Consider the following 19,578-nt stretch of genomic DNA (forward strand, 5'->3'; position numbering starts at 1 on the left):
TAGCTGGTGACAGCACTGTCAAAGGAGTCCCCCATTTGTTCAGAGCTCCTTGTATCTCTGCATCTTCACCCTGGCCATTAAGCGCTTTCTTTTTTTATTCAGCTTTTCTGCTTCCATTTTACAAAAGCCTGACTCCTATTTGTTTCATTTAGGTACTTCTCCCCTCTTTTTCTCTCCCTGTATGAATTGCCCCTACTTTACTACTTTATATCGACTGTATCCTGTCATTATGTATGTGGGCTGGTACTTATAGTACACAAAGTCTTGGTTAAAAAAAAGACCATTTACAAAAGGCAATTCTTTTTCGACATCCTGTTACATTCACTTGCATCATTCTCTCTTATTCACAACATCTTATTTTGTTCCAATTCCAGTTCCTGTGAAAGGATATTGAACGGACTAAACAACCCTGAGGACATTGAGTTATTGTCATGCAGCAAGATCATTGCAGTCATCTCCCTCTGTGGCTAAAGGGACTTAAAATTATGAAACTGCACAAGAGAATATATCAGAAGACAAGTCAGCAGATGAGAACATTTATAGGCGATGCACAGGCTTGGTTCACTCTTCTTTGCATAATGCAGCACTTTATTTATTTGGCAGGGGTCAGTTTGGTGGAACACAGTTTGTAACCTTTTATTCCATCATGTGGAATCTTGACAGCACTGTGATAGAGTTCATATGTAGAAACTGTACCGAAATACAGTGAGATTTACAGGCTACATCTATACTATACTATGTTGTTGTTTGAAAACACATCGACTCTGCTGCGGATACGCCTGGCGTCCACACTACTAGAGTTTTAGAGCCAAAATGGAGATAATTCCTGTGTCCAGTGAAATGCACGTTCCTTCCTGTTTCCACCAGCACACACCTCTCAAGTGTATGTGTGGCCATATGCATTTTCATGAGTGTTAGTAAGGACGCAGATGATACGGTGTCAAACATAAATGTGTACAGAGACTGTTTTCGTTTGAAATCGGTGTAGTTGTATGGATGTAAGAGATAAAGCGGTCGAACCACGTTGTTTATAGTGAAAAAAGATGCTTCTTAACCAGCATAGTAGTGTATTCTCCTTATAAATGACAGTGATTACAGTGAGCTATAATCCTCCCCTGTCTCCCTGCTGTTAACTGCGAAGCACCAGCGGGGTCATGACGTCCCAGCCTTGACTTGGAAAATGTAGAGCAGTGCATTAGTGCACACGTTCATATACAGTATAGAGAGGGGGGCCTGTGTTCAGAATAAATATAGTGACATTTATGAATAAATGAAATGGGGACATGTTGCTAAACAAACATCTGCACTTCCACTATGTATGTCCGTGTTCTTGGGCAACATGGCATTTGTCGCCATTGCTGCATTGCTTACCTGTGGTCCATCGCAGGGGGGGGGGGGGGGGGGGGGGGGGGTACATAAATACATGCGGGTCCGAGGCAGAGGACCACCCACAGACCACTGAGACACATTTGAGGATGTATTCCCTTTGACCTGAAAGCCTCCCCTGTTGAATAAGTCATGACAAAGTGCAACCAGCTCCGCACCAGCCCCTCGTTTTTTTTGTGTCTTTTATCCCGCCCATCCTCGGCATATGCCCCTTGAGAAACTACAGAGAAAAAGAGACGAGGAAGAAAAGAACATGGTGCCGAGCACAACAGGAAGGTAGTGGGAAATCATTGTTTCCATGGAAATGCAGGCAAACAGTGAGCCCCATTATCAATTCTCTGGTATTGACTCTTGTTCCACTGGTGATATTTAACCTTCATAGATGAATAGGCCGTCATGTGTGCGGAGGAATTGATAAAGCCGCCACGTTCATCGCATTACGATTGATGTCTTTAATCATTTGGAGACTGGCCTAACTGCAGCTCGCTTGTAAATTACTCTCCTTGGCCTCATCTATCAGGCTATTGAAGTGGGCATCGGTTTACCATTTGTGTGGAGAAAAAGACTGTTCGGAATTCGGTTGGGTGCAACCAGCACTATCTACTTGGTGTTTTTGAGAAGAAACACGCTTCTTTGTTGGACTTTTTGTAGAAAGAAAGTGATGAATTTATAATGCGGCATAATCCCGACGCTGTTTTATTTCAGTTTTTTGGCATTTATGTTCTGATTCAAAACATGAAATCTGGTTATTATTGGAAAAACGAAATGCAACAACTTATTCTTTTCCACTCGATGAAAACCAAACAAATCTGTAAACCTTGAGTCTGAGGCTCTATCTCAGGCAACAGCTGCTGGCAATGACCAAACCCGGCTGACCACAGATCAGCTCTCGACCCCGCCAGTCCAAAACTCAACCTGTTAACACAAACAGTGTGACACATCCCTCTCTCTGCTGGGCCCTGTTGATTTGTCCCTCTGACTCCGAAACACCTGCGGATCCATTTCAGCGTAAAAACGACCCGTCTCAAGCAGAGGGCGGGAAATGCTCAGAAACAAAAGCACAAAGGTCGTTGGCTTGTGAGGCGAGGCAAAATGGTGGATGGTGTCTCTTTGTCGTGGTTAAAACAACACGGGCAGAATGGGAGAGGAGGAGAATCTGTCACCAGGTGTGGGGCTTCAGTGACCCGCTCTCTTTCCTGTCCTGTTATAATTCTTTTGTGAAAGACGACTTTGGACGACTTTTATCAGCAAACTGATAATTTGTTCGGGCTCTAGATCGTGGTTCAGTCTGTTAATGCAAAGACAATGTTCCTAATAATAATAATGACAGCTTTACTCACATTGCACATTTCAAAATAAAGCTACAAATAGTTTTTACAATAAAACTGATGTTATTGATGTTTTGATGAGATCTCATTGGTCACAATCAATTAACAAAGTGGAGTTTTCTGCACTGAAAAGCACCTGAAACACTCAAAGTTGCAAACTCGTGCAATACTTAAAACGTCTTGACATGGGCAGAAACTCATTATGCATGAAAACACAATCAACCTGATCATGACTTTAAAAAACAACCATACACCTCAACACAACATGTTTAATTACAGAAGATTCAGCTTTCCCCCCAAATTGCTTTCCTCTGTGCACTCTGAATACAATTTGAATCCTCGCTCAGAGGTACAGCGCCGATACAAACATGGCGCAGCCTCTTATCTTTCCACTGCTGGAGCGCGCCGGCTCATTCAACAGATTTGGTTGCTCCTTCATTTACATTTCACTCACCCCGTTTGCTTCCTCATCTATCAAGCCGCCGCCCGCGTGGTGGAGAACTGATGTCACACAGAACGTGGAGCACACTGAAGCTGTTCCCGGGTAATGAACAAGCGATGCCGGCGCAGGTATATCGCACAATCACGTAATGTTCCCATCTCAGCCTTTTGATGGGGGATATGAACCCAGGCCAAATAATTACACCCACACCGACTGTATGCGTTGGTATAAACTCATTGCGTGCACAGCAGAGTATAAACGCTCTCGGTTTTTTTTTTGGGGGGGGGGGGTTTGGTTGTTTCCAAGTTCCTGTGGCTTTTCAAAAGAGAAGCATGTTTGTTCAGAGATAAGCCAAGGTTGCAGTGCTGCTCGTCCTCCTTATCTCTGATTCATAAACCAGATGGGTCCGACTCTTCCTCTGCTTTCCCCCTTCTGTTTGTTCTTTGCCTTGTGACTCCACTTCTCCTCCTCCTCCTCCTCCTCCTCTCCTCTGCTATCTTCAATAATTTTTCAGTCCTCCTGCTGTTTTTTTCACATCATTTGTTGTTTTTTTGCAAAACTGACATATAATATTTGCTCATTCCTCTTCTTTACTCAAAGTGTATTGGTCTCCTCTTCACTATACGTCTCCGTCCACACCCTATGGACCAACACTGTCAACTACACTCAAATCCAAATGAGGCGTAATGCTTCCCTAAAGGAAGTTTTGGCAAAGATTAATCCACACACCATGTGTACCCTAAGCTTCCACGTCAATCTGTTTGTACACACGAGCAGATAACCATCGTAACTAGGGGGTGAATTAGTAAATTGCATTGCAGTCGGGGGGGTCTCAGTTGCACTTTATCAAGGATCACTCTGCTAATTAGCATAGCGATACCTCTCTAAACAAGCAGGGATGAAGCAGCGTGAGTGTGTGTACTGGGAAGTATCAGTCCACACGTTGCGGAGCGTATTCATTGCAGTGTGTCGCACCCTCTCTTAATTGGATGTTTGAATGTACCCATTTATCCACAGAGGGGCATCTAATTAGGGTCCTTTGACATCAGACACAGCTCGCGCGGCTTTGGCTGGGGTCTCGTTTTCATCCCAGCTTAATTGACTATTATGATAAGGTCCTAGAGAAGATGTTCCACGGTGCTGTGAACAGATCTCACCTGCAAAATGCTCCCGCTCTTAAGTTTTGTAGATTTTGCGTGAGTTTCCACGGAAGAATTAGCACGTGCGCCCGCTGGAGTCGGCCTGTGGTCATGCCCTCTCATCTCGATGCTGCACTACACACACAGACACACACACACACACACACACACAGACACACACACACACACACACACACACACACACACACACACACACACACACACACACACACACACACACACACACACACACACACACACACACACACACGTCTATCTTTCTCAGGAAGAGGGGAGGAGCTGTTTTTTCATTAACACCTCTTTAATGATAAACCCTCTTTGCGGTAGCCATCCGACACCATCAGGAGTTGGTAGAAACAAAACACAGAGCTAAAAGGAGAGTGTGTATTTGAGTAAACATTGATCAAGTGGCCAGAAAACTATCTGACAAGAAATGCTCATGTTGCAAAACCTGCTAGATGTCACTTATTAGAGCACAGACCTCCACCGAGGCCTTAAAAGTTCCCTAATGAAACCACGTTTAAATTCACTCGACCTTTTACTTAGATCCACCAAAATTTGCATACAAATAAAATATGTCCCCTAAACATGCCAGATATTTTTAATCCATGAACTATTCTGAGAAATCAAGGTAAATGTTGTTGATAACGATAATGAGTTCTTCCCTGACCCATAATGCATCATTCCACCAAGGTTCGTAGTAATCTCTTTGGTAGTTTTTCCGTAATTTTGCTCACAAACAAACAAACGGACCGGGGTGAAAACATCTAACCCTCCGTGGGGGAGCAAACTAATATTATATTTGTAATGTTTTGTCTTTTGTCTTTTCTCAAACCAGAGGATCCAGAACACGACAGACACATTGGAGGATCTCACCGGACGGAACATGTCAGACTTCCTACTCAAAACTTTGGAGCACTCGGGTAAAACGAGGTAATGAATGTCAGGCGTCTGTGTTTTTTTGAATGTGGTCCGGCGAGCTTTTTGCATGAGGTAATCACAGCTCACTCACATGTCTGACAGCACTTTACGAGACTGGCAACTTCCAAATTACTACCTGCGCCGCTGTAGTGGTGTTGGTGCGAGCACTTTGAGAAGGTCAGCCGGAGTCGTATGAATAAAAGGTGGAGGTCCATTGCACTGTGCTGCCATTTCCATCTCAACGTGTGAAAACGCTCTGACAAATACGACCGAGCCACTCTCTGATATGCTTCCCTTTATGTGTTATTTTACTACATGAATACATTTTGAGGAAACTGTCACTGTGTTCTTCCTGTGCTCTTATTTTCTGCTTTCTGCCACTTCAGGTACGGGGGTGTATCTGTTGGAGGACTCAACTCACAAGTCCGTCTCACTGAGGGAGATATCGAGGTTGTATTCAGGGATCTAAGAGACCTGCTCGGTTCATTTCAGGTACGTCATAAATATTGCCACTCAGAGTCAAGCCTGACGTTGAAGCCCCGTGATTGTCTGAATATATCTCATGAGAAGAAAAGTCGTATAATACACTATATCCTAGTGCAAGGTCAAGATATACAGTTGGGAAACAGCCCAGAGGGATAAAGAAGGATGCCTGAAGTCTCAGTGTTTGTTTTTCTGCAACACAAACGTATAAAACAAGGACAGGACGCCTGCTTTCTGATCCATTGGTTTGTCACAAGAAAGTGAATATTTTCCAGTGTCACAATTTAGCTTTTGTTTAGCTGTGGCTCATTACACGGCTTGAGAGATGGAAATATCAGTCCCTCTGTAGATCGGCCCGCTATTTTGGTCCAGACTGAAATATACCCCCCACTATTGGATGGACATTCAAAGTCCTGATTGGATAAATTATATGAATATGACATTGACATATTTGGTTTTGGCGACATGCTATTTGCAATTATCAGTTATCACGAAAATATGTGATATGAATATTCATCAAATACCATCGAGACGTCAGAACATATGGTTGATGGCCAAAAACCCAGTATCATCCTTAGTTGCCTCACCATGACCTTCCTATGTAAAGTTAATAAGATAATGTAGGTTATGATTTGACGCTATACAAATGAAATTAAATTTAATCATCATTGTTTTCAACCACTAAACTATCGGTAGCATGATAAATTATAATTTTATTTGGATATAGTTTAAAGCAACAGCAAATGTAGCCTCGCTTCCCACTTGCACGTCTGTATTTTTTGTCCCCAAGCATCATTATCTTTATATCACTTTTATTTTTATGTCTGAGCCATTGATATATGTGGATAGTGAAGGTAAATCCACGTGGGTCATCACTAGTTGTTCCTCCTGATCATCCAAACAGGAGCGTTGATACTTGAATGCACGTTCACCTACAGGAATCATAAAAAAAACAAACATGGGAGTTGTCATCAGTTTTGTGACTCCTCCGTTGTGACTCTCTTTCCAACATTCAATCTTGAGACGATGTTTGCGGCAGAAGGAGGTGATTTTCGTCCTGTCAAGGCTGCAGTGTGCCAGGCGCCCTTTGAGTGTGCTGCTGCTAATTGGAGCACAGCGTTCTTTGTGCCGTTAGCTTTGTATCCTGGATACAGGTGATGATGTTTGAAGTGGACTTTTGGATCCCGCTGAAATCTCGAACAATAGGGGAACGAGAATGAATGCAAAGGAGAGAGGAGGTCCGGATTCTTCAAATCTGTTTTGTACAATGTCTATGGCAACAGGCTGTGGTTGTCCGTGTGTTTGAATATGTCAAAGAAATCTGAGCCTTTACTGAAAAGGAACACAGTCACACAACTGTAGTTTTATTTCAACTACCTGAATTCAAGTATGTTGTATCAATAAATGAAACTATTCAATTGAAAGTGCTGCTCTACTACTCAAACTTTTTACTCAAATGAAAGTATAGGCTCTGAAATGTACTAAAAGTATAAAAGTACCATCGCTCTGTGCAAAGCAAACTGAAACTCATGTCACATAAATACTCTTTAAAGACTATTTAATGTAAACCACTCTTACTTCAAATACACTAAAATAAACAATACAAAAATTGCACAGGTTGAAATGTGCACGATGTTTCGAATGGAGAATTCTTAATCTAGATGAGAACAGGAAGAACGGGGAATGTTATGTTTGTAAAGAGAAGAAAGTACAGAAAGTTGTGAAAATAAAGACCTTATAACAAAGTGCAGATAAGTCATCTACTTAGTACAATAACACGGTATCTGTACTTCATTACTTCCAACCCCTTGAACCAACTTACTTGTCCGCTCTCTCCACCTCTCTCTTGAATACCGCTCTCACATTAACATTTAAACATTTTGGAACGTTCAAACTACTTTTTGAGATCAGCAACGTCCGCTTTGCCCTCAGGCGTCTCCGGTCTCATCCTAACCTGGCTCCCTTGTCTCTCTCCTGGAATCTTGACGCTAATGTGACTTTAATTCGCGCGGCAGCGATGATGTAACTCTAATGGGTCGGGCATTAGCTCTCGCAGAGCTCTATTCCTTGTGATTAAAGTGCTGCACTGTCCTTGGGGAAATGTCCGACTCTCCGCTGCCGCTCGGCAGGAATTGTGATGTGAGACACTAACGGGACGGAGCGCTGCGCTTTGAGCCACCTGCGCACACGGGGAAGTGGGCTTTGAAATCTCTGTGTAATTGCATTTCCTCCGTCTAGCAGCTAGAAACCAGGCTCTGTGTTGCAAGAGGTGGCGACGAGGACAAGAAAGCCTACATGAGCTGGACATTTTATAATTTAGCCCAAAAATACACCTCATGTGTCACAGTGTGTTATGTAGATGGAATAAATGCCACAACTGTTCCCTGAAATGTTTCTCTAACCCTCCCAAGCAACAGATCTTTTTATCATTATCGAAATAATTCAGGGAAATAAAGCTCCTTTTCTAACTAACCACATACTCCTAATTGCAAACTTCCTACACCGCAGGCAGACACATATGAACACAACATCACACAAGGCCACACGGCCACTGAACTGTGCCGGCCACTTTGGAATAGATACCAAAAAATTTCACCAAACACTCGAGTGGCTTTTTTGCCGTGTCGTCGGCCTTGGCACCGGCAGGTCCACCGGCCAAACCAGCCTTGTCATTGTCCTTGAGCGGGGAGGAGTTTGTGGAGGATTAGACGCAGGCAGCTGCTGGCCCACTCCTCATCTCGTTTCAGTCGCCGCTAATCCTCGGGAAGGTCGCCTTTTGGCACCGCCTGTTGCTGCTTGGAACAAAAATCAAACCAGAGGGAAAAAAAACACAAAACACGAAACAGGGTAAAGATTCCCTTGCTTAAGCTGGAGGAGGCATTACCGGCAAGAGATGGAGTCTTGTTCTCTGCCTGGTGTATGAATAGGTAATGACTTGGAACAGAAGGTATTTTATTTAGCACAAATACTCCTGTCAGCGTAGATAGGGGCGTTTATTTTTTTCACACTGTGATATGGAAAGAGAAGGAGCGCTCACGCTGGGTTCCTGAAATGATGTGTAAACATTTGTTATGCCAAACGGAGAAATACTGGATCTTATGGCCAGGTTGGAAAAATACAAAAGCTCTCAATACATTATTAAAATGTTTCCAGATTTCTGATTGAGGTCTCAATGTGGTGTGAGTGAAGGACCGAGGGATGGAAGAAGTAAGACGAGACATGTTCTGATCTCAGTCCTTTGTCCAGAGGTCTCTATTTCCTCCCACTCTCTCTCCATCAGCCCAAACACCTGAGCATTCTCGTACATTCTCCGGATATCTCTCTGGATTTTTCTCCACTTATTCCTTCCTCTCTCTCCTCGCCCCTCATGCCTCAACCCCCTCCTCAAACCCCTCGTTTCCCCGCCTGCGGCCCTCTGACGACGGACCAGGTCCAGCAGGAGGTCCATTTGCATTTATATCACACGTGTAATGTGCTCAGCGCTCTCATGGCTGAGGTCTGAACAGCACGGCATCGACGTGAAACTTTGAAATCTCACGCCTGTCATCTCAAGCCCTCGTCCCAGGGCTCATTTCACATGAAACACGAGTGGAGGAGAGAGGATTTTGAAAACCTGTCCAGTTCAACCACTCAACCGTTTCCCATCCTCACCACAAAATCCAACACTTTCTAAAAAAACACTTCTTTAACTGTTATTTTCAGTTTATATCTGTATATGGACACTAGGAGTCTTTGACCAATTGGTACAGTAGGTAATTTGTTGTTTTTTTTGTTTCCTGTTCTCTTCCTTCTAATTATTTCACACAATTTATCATCCGATCATATGTCAGAGGGGAAAAAGTAGCCAAAATAACAGGGAACATATTTCCCCCCCTCGTCTGGGGGGAAATAAGTGGCTCAGAACTTCCAAACGCTGTCCGGAAGTTTTAATTCTTGTCTCCCTCTGCCTCATGTTTTTGCATTTCAAAGAGCACTAGTGGTTTTCCAAGTGTATCCAATTAAGTCTCCAACTCTGAGTTTTCTCTTTTTTGTTTTTCTTGTTTTCCTCATCTGCTTTAGGATAATGTCACTGATGAACTCTTACAGAAGTCTGAGTCGCTGCTGAAGAAGCTGGGAACCAGGGACAACGTTAAGGTATTATTTTAATTGGCAGATGACCCTTTGCTCTCCTGTAAGATTTGAGCCAATGAAATTTCACTCTGTTGAAATCATGCTGTTTGGGTTTAGATATTTTTTTTAGAAAGCAATGGTGATGAAATGGGGAAACGGGTGAAAGAGCACGCCTCCGCTGTCTCCACCTAGTTCTCCTATTCTCTCCTTTTAAGACGCACTGTTAAAGTAATTATAGATTATGTGGCAGTATAGCTAATAAACATTTTCTACCATCATAATTCAGGAGGAGATGTGGTTGTAATGGCCAAGAATAAGATGAAGGTAGAGCCCAGCTGATTCTGATACCGATATCAGGGAGTAAAACATTTCTGATACAATATATCTGCAGATATGATTTATAATATAAATAATTGGTCATATTTCCGTCTCTTAATGCAAAGACAATGTTCCTAATAATAATGAGAGCTTTATTCATACTGCCCATTTCAAAATAAAGCTACAAATTGTTTGATGTAATTTGGTCGCTTCTCTTTGAATTAGTTGCAAATATTAGAAAATGGTGGGTAACTCAATAATTAAAATGTATGTTTGTAATTAATCTATTAAGTGCAAGCAATCTGCTGTCACATAGATTCATTGTATAATGAAAGAAAAAGTAAGTAAACACTTGATTGCAGTTGCATATAGTTGTAAAGATGGAGATCATTTCTCATCAGTTATTCCTCTTCTGAAAAGAAGTTGATCTGTTTTAGTCTTTTCAGAAGTAGCTTGCAATAATATATTCTCACATAGTTTTCACTCCCACCTTCGCACCTTCTCGTATTTCGCAGACGTGCTCGTGCTCTTTGCTCTTATCTCGAATACATCAAATGATCTTTTAGCTACAGGCGTTGCAGAAATTAGAGGATGAAGGAAATATAATAAGGAAAAGTTCAACTGATGTCAATCTGTGTGCAAGAGAGCGAGAGCTGCAAACAGGCGTGCACATCAAGTTTCTCCATATCCTCCTCTGTGATGCAGTGTTATGTTAGACTGACACTCAAACACCATCCGCTCTTAATTAACGCTGCACTATCAGCGGGGAGTCCTCTCTCTCTCTCTCTCTCTCTCTCTCTCTCTCTCTCTCCCCCCCGCTCTCTTTCATCCATTATTCCTCTTTTCTACACCCCAGCAGCCACAGACTCAGAGAATCACTTACATCAAAAAAGAAATTGTGCAAAAAGTGTTTTTTATACTGTCTCCGCAGCAGCTAGCATGCCACGCCATATTGGGATTTGGCAGTCATCACAGGCTTTTAACTTCCGCTAAACTGAAACATTTTTGTCAGCTCTCTCGCTTATTCTGATAGATCAGGATTTAGCCATGAAAATGTTTGAGACGATATAACCCTTCTCCTCCGAGTGGACCAAATCAATTTGACCTCTTGCTGTATTGTAGCCATCAAGCGAGACAAAGATACAGAAATACTGAATAGAACATATACATCACAATGTGCAACAATAACAACACAAGCTGTTTTCAGATACAAACTCGTCCGCACAATTGGGTTTTGCATCGGTCGCGTGTTAGAATCGTCCAGAGGATCCATTTGTAATCAGCAATTAAGTTTATGCAAAGGGTTGCCTTCCAAATATTCCCAGGCAAAGGATGTAATTCAAGGATAATTTCACATCCATTTATGTCCAGGTCCCTCTCGTCCTCCAAATAGATAAAACCAAGTATTGCGTTTTGATATTTATTCAGACGAAATCCAAACATGACCCTGTTAAGCAAATAAATCACAAAAAGAAAATAAATTATGTAAAATAATCATTTTAAAAAGTTGAAACTACTACTAAATAAACTGAAGAAATGCCTTTGTTGCCATTTTGAAAGGAATTTAATCATAAGATGTTTCATCCATCACTGGTCCATACTCGTGGACCTTGCATCTTTTCCAATTCTCTCTCTTTCCTTTACCTTCCTGTTGAATCTTTGTCCAAACGAATCTGCCATGGCGGTTGCCCGATGTGGTTGCTAGGAGACATCTGAAGCAGCCGCAAAGCCTCCGCATGCTGTTCCCAGCGCTAATGCTTGTCTCTACCTCGGCAGGTGTGGTTCTACAACCAGGCATTTCACGGCATGGTGTCTTTCCTCGGTGTGGCCAACAACGCCATCCTGAGGGGAAACCTGCCGGCGGGAGAGGATCCCCGCCAGTACGGCATCTCCGTGTCCAATCACCCCCTCAACCTCACCAAGACGCAGCTCTCCTTTGTGGCCATGTGAGTTCATCAGACCAAAAACAACGGTTGGAGGGGTGGGGGGGGGGGGATCTGGTTTAGACAGCGTGGAGGAAGTGAGCGCGGAATGAAATGTTCCAGCTTCGGGGAGAATTCTTCACTGGTCGTCATTATTACATTTCTGTATCTTGTTAGGTCAGCAAACACGGCCTTAAAAATGGAAAATATAGCATCAATTAGCCACACAACCAAGCTTGTTAGTGTAAAATGCTGACAGTGCTGTATATATTGTGTCTAAACATGTTGGAGGGAAATATATGTGGGGTTAAAAGTGAATGCTGCAGTTAATTGCTTATATGTTATATATTACTGCAGAAAAAGTGCTTGAGCAAACCCTGCCTGCAGTTTCATTCACAACATTTCATCATGCACTGCTGCTGTGATGCATTTCTCTCCTTATATTATTTTTGATTTCCTGAGAATGCAGCAGAGAACGACTGCTGGTGAGTGAGAGGGACAGAGCGGTGGAGCAGGGGGAGAAAAGTAAAAAGTGAAGACAGCCCAGACAAAGTGCGAACAGACGAGTCAGAGACGGCACAATAGAAAGTGCAAGATGGATAGATGAGGGATTTCTTTGAGTATATGCACAGATTTTTAAGACTCAGGGGAGCTCCTTAAGAGGATGTAGCTTATTTTTTCCTCATTCCTCATCCCAGGGCTGGCGAGGGAGCAGCTCCCCATGAGAATCAGAGATTAATGACATGCTAAATCTCAACATACCAGCTCGTGCCATACGATTCCAGCAGCTCTCTGTGCTGTTGTGTACTTTTTTTGTTGTTTTCCGTTTACGACCACTGATTTTACCCTGCAATCTCCGACATTATCAGTCGTCGGCATTTTTGCATTTTGGCCGCTAAGCAACGTTAATTGTATCCACACTTTTGGATGGAAAGCCCTTGGAATACATCCCACTGCAGCAAATTACCATACACTGCCATAGCTACAAGGCCTGACATTATACAGGCATTTCAATGGCTGCTACCAATCACCGCACAGTAGCAGTTTTATTCGACACTCCGCTGCTGCTCCAGCCCGCTCCTCAGTCAGGTATTTATGTGTGATCAGGTGCCGGCGACAGGCCTGAGTTAGAGAGGGAGACTGCGACACAGATAATTTCTGATGGCCTGCCTTCCTGCCCGCCGTAGATTCAGGATGAGCCTCTCTCCCCCTCTCTACTCCGTGCAGAGTGTGATGACTCAAATTTATGAACTATGATTTCTAGATTAACTTGGACATCCCTTCATTGTGGAATAAGTGCGCAGATCTCAAACAGCAATGGGGGAAAAGACCACTTGAGCAGATGACTAAGCACAATGGAGCCAGGTTGCTTTAACCTCCTCTTGATACTTTTTTATATGAGCAATGGATCAAATGACAACCTGTAATGTTTCAAAAGGGAGTCACAGAAACTTAACAAAGATTGTTCACAGATTGATCTGCAGCCCCCATGTGACCAGAAAGACTATTTTACGCCAATTTTGTTTGAGAAGTTCATTGTGTGATGAGCTCGGCGAACATGAGATTGTGGAAATCACAGAGTTTTGGCGTTCTGGTCTCTCTAAGCTGCAAAATCCATATTCGTAAATGTTGAATGGAGCTTTCGACATTTTCACATGTAATACCAGGAAAAGCAATTCCATTATTGTTGTATTGCATATAAGTGCACAACTTTTAGGTTCATGTTACTGTGCTTGCTGCACTATCATGGTTTATTGGGACAATCTTAAATGAACCAAACCATAGTTATCAATATAATAACTTCTTTACTTTTCCTGTCTATTGATTACTTTAGTTATTGAGTATTGTATGAGTCACTGCAGATACATTTTTATAATCAAGTTATTGGACTTATTCACGTTAAGTAAGTTAATTGAGTTATTGTTTCAGCCCCATGAAAAAGGTTATTTAAGGTGTAATTCCCTCATTTATTTCTTTGGTCTATGTCAGCACCTCCTTGTCTGGTTGAATAAGAAGAGCCACTAAATGCCTGTCCTGCAGAAAATATTTAAATTAGAAGCGAACCTTCCGGCTTAAAAATGAATTTATATTTCTCATTGACGCCACATTAATGTCACGGAGAGACAATTGCCAGAGCTGTTATATCTATAATCATTCATCACTAATGACCTGTTCCCTCTCCGGGTTTTGGGCCAGAGCGGAATTATCTCATTTAGAGTGATGCTCTCCTCCGCTGCGCTTCACGAGCAATTTCAATGCGAGTGATGTCATGAGCCACAAAACCGTGAAAGTGTGCAGGTGGAAAGAAAGTCGATGTTTTGCATCCGTCAAAAATTACCAGTCCACTCTCTCTCCCGCTGCTTCTCGAACGACAGGCAAATAGGTCTTTTCCAATTTCCACCACCGTCTATAGAAATGGCCTGCTTCTTAATTGCTGAGGAATAGCAATGCAACTGACATAAACGTTACATTTTACCATCCAGTTGAGTTTGATGTGTAATTTAGTGGCTATCGAGTGATTTGATGCCTGCAAAAAAATATCCCATTTAAAAATGCATATGGTTGAGGTGACAAATTAATTGTGATTTGCTTCTATCAAGCTCAAATTGCATCTCCACATTATCAACAGAAAACTGCGTGAAACAAATAATGACCTGGATGTTTTGCCCCGAGCCTCAGATTTGATAATTATCTCCTGCTTTCAGCCCCGCTGCACTTCAACATCTAAGGCTGCGCACCGAGGGAGAGCAATCCATACTGCGAAGCCATACTCCCACAGCTCATCTTTCCCGATCTTCCATTATTAGTTAATTAGCAGATTGCTTGTCCTCGTCTTCACAGCAATTAGCCGGCTTCATTCACGCTTAGATCGTCCACATCTCTGTCCCCTACAGTGCATTATCACCCAACCAGGGCTCACGGCCCCTCGAAAGAACCTGTTGAAACGTGGGTTGGCGCCCACCGAGGTAAATTATTTCATATTTATGTCATCTAATTGTGTCTGGTTGGCGATGATAAATACAGCTATGCAGGGTAACTTATTTAATATGCTAATTCCACAGTGGGAAGTCTTGTGAGAGATTAACGTGGGCCGAGGGTGACGATGGCGGCGGGGGTTAAAAAAATACACCCAATGCTAATTGTGCAGGCGCGACGAAGGGCATTTTCAAAAACGTAGGATGACATAAATGAAGACGAATGACGGTGAAATGAAGGTCAGCATCTCGGAGGAGAAAGGTGTAATTTGCTCTTAACATGACGGAAGGAGACGGTTATAAGTGTGGTCAACATTTTTAACTGTGCCCCTCCGTTGGCTTTATAGGAAGTGGCCTATCGTAATCTTTAAAAGCTTTTTTATTATGTACAAACAGCATTGGCGGAGCTTTCCATTAACGCATGTAATGCTTGTCTAATTAAGTCATCAATATTAACAAAATTAGGGGTATGGATTATTTCTGCAGGTGCAACAAAAGTGGTTTAAATGGATCCTAACATTGCAAAGTGATAAATCGAATGTGTTTATTACGTTAGAGCAAATTAGCCGAATGCTGTTTCAGCTCCATGCGTCGTCTGCCTCATTTCCTATTTCCATTTTTATTCAGTCATTTTTTAAATCATTAAACTTTTCTGTTGTTCTCTTTGTTGTTTTTTATATTTTTGGTGAGTAAACAAGTATTTTTTTTAAGTGTCCAGTAACAAAAACAAGTGCAGTAGCAGAATTACATTTAAAAAAAATAACAGATATGACTGAGGGACAACCTCTGTCAGTCAGAAAAGCCACTTCAGTCTCCTCTTTAAAGACACATTTTTATTAAATGGCTTTTAACTTCTTACTTTTGTTCATTTTATTGCTTTATTATTTTATTAGTGCTTTATTTTACCCATTCTCTTGCATTTACTTCTTTAAATACGTTATTTTACTGGAATTATTTTATGTTTCTATATCTGTGAAGCACTTTGTAAATGTGTCTTTAGAAAAATATTTCTAGTCTTAGTAGATATACACATTATATACCTTATTAAACATAACTATGCATGTTTAAACCTAAACATTATAGTCGTTAAGCACTTTCCTGTCATCTCGGCCTTGGGTCTTGTGAATGAAATGGATATCGAGTGAGAAGTGTATTCAAATACAAAGGAACCTTGGCACCTTTCAATTTCAATTCAGGAATAGTCAGGTATTTCATAAAATATATTTCATATTGTAATTCATGTTTTTTCCAGTGGTAACTGTAGGAATATTCAGAAATACATTTCCAAAACATCTCTTGAATAAACTTTAATCTCCGCTCCCACTTTCATGTCTCTTTCATGCGTGGCCCTGTGCACGGTAATAGCTCTCCAGTCAACTTCCTGTTTGCTGTGCTCTATTCAATCACAGGGCCACAGCCTCCAGCGACGTGGTGGTGTCCATCTGCGTTATCTTCGCCATGTCCTTCATCCCTGCCAGCTTCGTCCTCTTCCTCATCCAAGAGCGGGTGAACAAAGCCAAGCATCTGCAATTTGTCAGCGGCGTGAACCCGGCTGTGTACTGGTTGGCCAATTTTGCCTGGGACATGGTGGGTATCTGTTTTTCAGACTTCTGCATCACTGCTTGTTTAGGTGCTAATAAATAGTCCTGCTGGTTGAATACATTTAGGAAGTTTTAAAACATCCTACAATAGGATTCAACCAAACCAGGCGTTTGTGGCATAGGCCTCTGGTGTGATTACCTTCTATTTCACTGATATTTCTCCACCTACCGCTATGTTTTAAAAAAAATAAAAAAGCTCCATCCACTGTAATTGATGATGTAGCTTTGACACCACTTGCTCCTGGGGAAAAAAACCTTCACCTGAGCAGCAGTCATTGGCTGAGGCGTAATTATCGACAGCGGCTACCCCTGCTGGTTTCGCTCAACAGGCTTCACCGGCAGTTTCCCCGAGGCACAGTGGAAGTAAACATTTTATCAGGTGCCTTTGGTAAAGAAATGGCGTCAGGGCGCTCATCATTATGGCAGATAAATGCTGTCTGAGTGGAAGACAAATGGACCTAAGGAGCCGGTCTAATGATGCCCGCCTGAAGCTTTCTGCATTAGCATTCGAGCTCCATCAACAATAGGTATATTATACAGGAACTCCAGATCGAAAGCTCCCTTCATAGATCGGTGTGAAGTTTTTCTGTGAATGGTAATTAGATGGTTAGTTTCTTTGCTACTTTCTGTTTATTTTATATATCGTACATCATTTACCCACCAGCGGGAAGCTGGACTTATTTTTATAAAAGAGCAGACTTGGAGGGAATATTAATCCAAAGCTAAAAGATAGTTACATTATCAGTTATCTTTATTTAGTTCTTTGGTTAAAAATGAAAACCTTGAAGTAAAAAAAATTTTTCAGCCTCTTTCAATGGAACGGATTTAAAAAAGTATTATTCAATAAATATCAGTGCATCAGATAAAAACCTTTATACGAGCATTGTAAACTCTTTCAGGTCAATGCTTCACTCCGCAGCCTCTTACCTCCAACAATGGGATGCATCTCTTATTCACTGAATTAATTAGAAAATGAAAGCCTGCTGTATTGAAGTGCTAATTCAAATGTAATTTACAGATTTTATAATTACACATCGTTTCGGTTTGTTTGAAAAATGACAAAAATAAATAAATCAAGAGCTTCCAAATCTTTTGATGCGGTTATGAATGCCCTGAAATATTACGCGCAGGCTTCTACTTCTGATGAGGATGAAAACTGCTTCTTATGTCTTTTTTTAAATGTTTCCCTTATTTCTGTTTGTTTTGATAGTGTAACTACATCGTCCCGTGTTTGATTGTGATTCTCATCTTCGTCGCCTTTCAACAAAAAGCCTACGTCTCGCCCCCTAACCTGCCTGCGCTGATTTTGCTGCTCATTTTCTATGGGTAAGTACATTAAAACAACACCATATTTCTGATATACATCTCTGATATTCGCTTTAGGAGTGAAAACAGGTTCTAGTTCTGCAGTTTAAAGGAGCTTTATGACCCTGCAATGGCCAACACAAAATTTGATGGTTAGCTGAATCCCTTTCAATCTGTTGGGAGCAAAAATGATGGCTTTTATTTTGAAAATCAACACTGAAAAGACATCCCAGAGATGCTTGCAACTGCAGTTTTTTACATACGGGGCCACTCAGCGAGGAACTGGGTTAACTCCGGGGGGCCTGCAGAACTTCAACATGGTTGTAACACACGATAAAAGCAGCCACAGCATGGGGCCATAAACAACGCCTTAATAAGAACAGGCAGGGAAATGGGTGGAAGTGTGAGGATTATTTGTTTTTACCACACGACTCACGGCTGTAGCTTTATTATTTTAAACTGAATTGAACATAGCCCAGAGAAACCTGCAGTAAATGTCGGAAACACAAACAACTGCCTTCCTCATTTGGCATCATCATCATCATCATCATCATCATCAGAAGGAGGCTAAACTATAGTCGGCAAACACCAGATGAAAAACCAAACCAAGTAGCCTCTCGCATCACTGGCCTTGAGGCAAAGTGGATGCAGCCAGAAAAATGCTTCTTATTGTCAAACACATTGTTCAGTGATAGAGAATCCAAAGACACGACCTGCTGGTGTGATTTATTTTCGAGATACAATGTTTACAGGTCAGAAACAATCCTGAAATAAATGTTCTCACCATGCAAACTGGATTACGGTTGTTGGCTGATGTTATGTGTTGTGCAGCAGAGCTTTTATGGGTCCCTTACTGCAAACGAGGCTGGTAGTACCATGAAGACGGGAAGTGAAAATTGCACGGCATTAGCTGATGCCGTCACACTAACCCAATTCAAATCAAATCAGATTTTATTTGTCTAGCTCAAAGGGTGTGTCTCAAGTGAGAGAAGTATAATAGATGTTGCATGTAACAGAGTGCTTCAACAAAATAGCATTATCTAAAATATTAATGAGAGAGGTATATCAATGTTTGCAGCATTTATCCAAAAAATAACCCTTCGATGTTGCCTTCGTTAAGTTTATTGGAGATAAAGCTGAGTTGTTCTCTTTAGGTGGTCCATCACCCCCATGATGTACCCCGCCTCCTTCATCTTCAGCGTTCCCAGCACGGCCTACGTGGTGCTGACCTGCGTCAACCTCTTCATCGGTATCAACGGCAGCGTGGCCACCTTCTTCATGGAGCTCTATGACGATGATGTAAGTGGAATCGACACACATCAAAACACACATTCCGGAGTGGGCTGAAAATTAAGGGATGCAGATCCGTATATGCACCATTTTATTTTTATAGAAGATGAAGTACTGGTGAAATATAGCAGCACAGACGGCAAGGGCTGCTTTAGCAATTATATTTTGAGGCTGTAGCAGTGGATGTCTAATTGACTTGAATCATAGATAAACGCTCTGTGTTTTCAAAGCAGATGCTTTCATACGTACGTGGGTGGAGTGTGAACCCACCTGGTATGATTTTTTGAATATATTTCCTTTATCCTCTCTAGGATTTTTTCAAAGGAATTATTTTCCC

The 19,578-nt window shown here is 41.9% G+C and overlaps 1 protein-coding gene across 2 annotated transcripts in view; it reads left to right on the top strand.

The window, feature by feature from the left end:
• The window catches only part of LOC117751749 (phospholipid-transporting ATPase ABCA1-like), a 138,720-nt gene that overhangs the window by 79,521 nt on the left and 39,621 nt on the right, over positions 1–19,578 (top strand). For both annotated transcript variants that reach the window (XM_034568630.1, XM_034568631.1), the window contains exons 33-39: positions 5,155–5,249; positions 5,624–5,729; positions 9,780–9,854; positions 11,925–12,094; positions 16,455–16,632; positions 17,857–17,972; positions 19,106–19,250. In XM_034568630.1, coding sequence (XP_034424521.1) covers positions 5,155–5,249; positions 5,624–5,729; positions 9,780–9,854; positions 11,925–12,094; positions 16,455–16,632; positions 17,857–17,972; positions 19,106–19,250 — 885 coding nt within the window. The remainder of the gene's footprint in view (positions 1–5,154; positions 5,250–5,623; positions 5,730–9,779; positions 9,855–11,924; positions 12,095–16,454; positions 16,633–17,856; positions 17,973–19,105; positions 19,251–19,578) is intronic.

Source organism: Hippoglossus hippoglossus, chromosome 18 (genome assembly GCF_009819705.1).
Source record: "Hippoglossus hippoglossus isolate fHipHip1 chromosome 18, fHipHip1.pri, whole genome shotgun sequence".
NCBI classification, from domain to species: domain Eukaryota; kingdom Metazoa; phylum Chordata; class Actinopteri; order Pleuronectiformes; family Pleuronectidae; genus Hippoglossus; species Hippoglossus hippoglossus.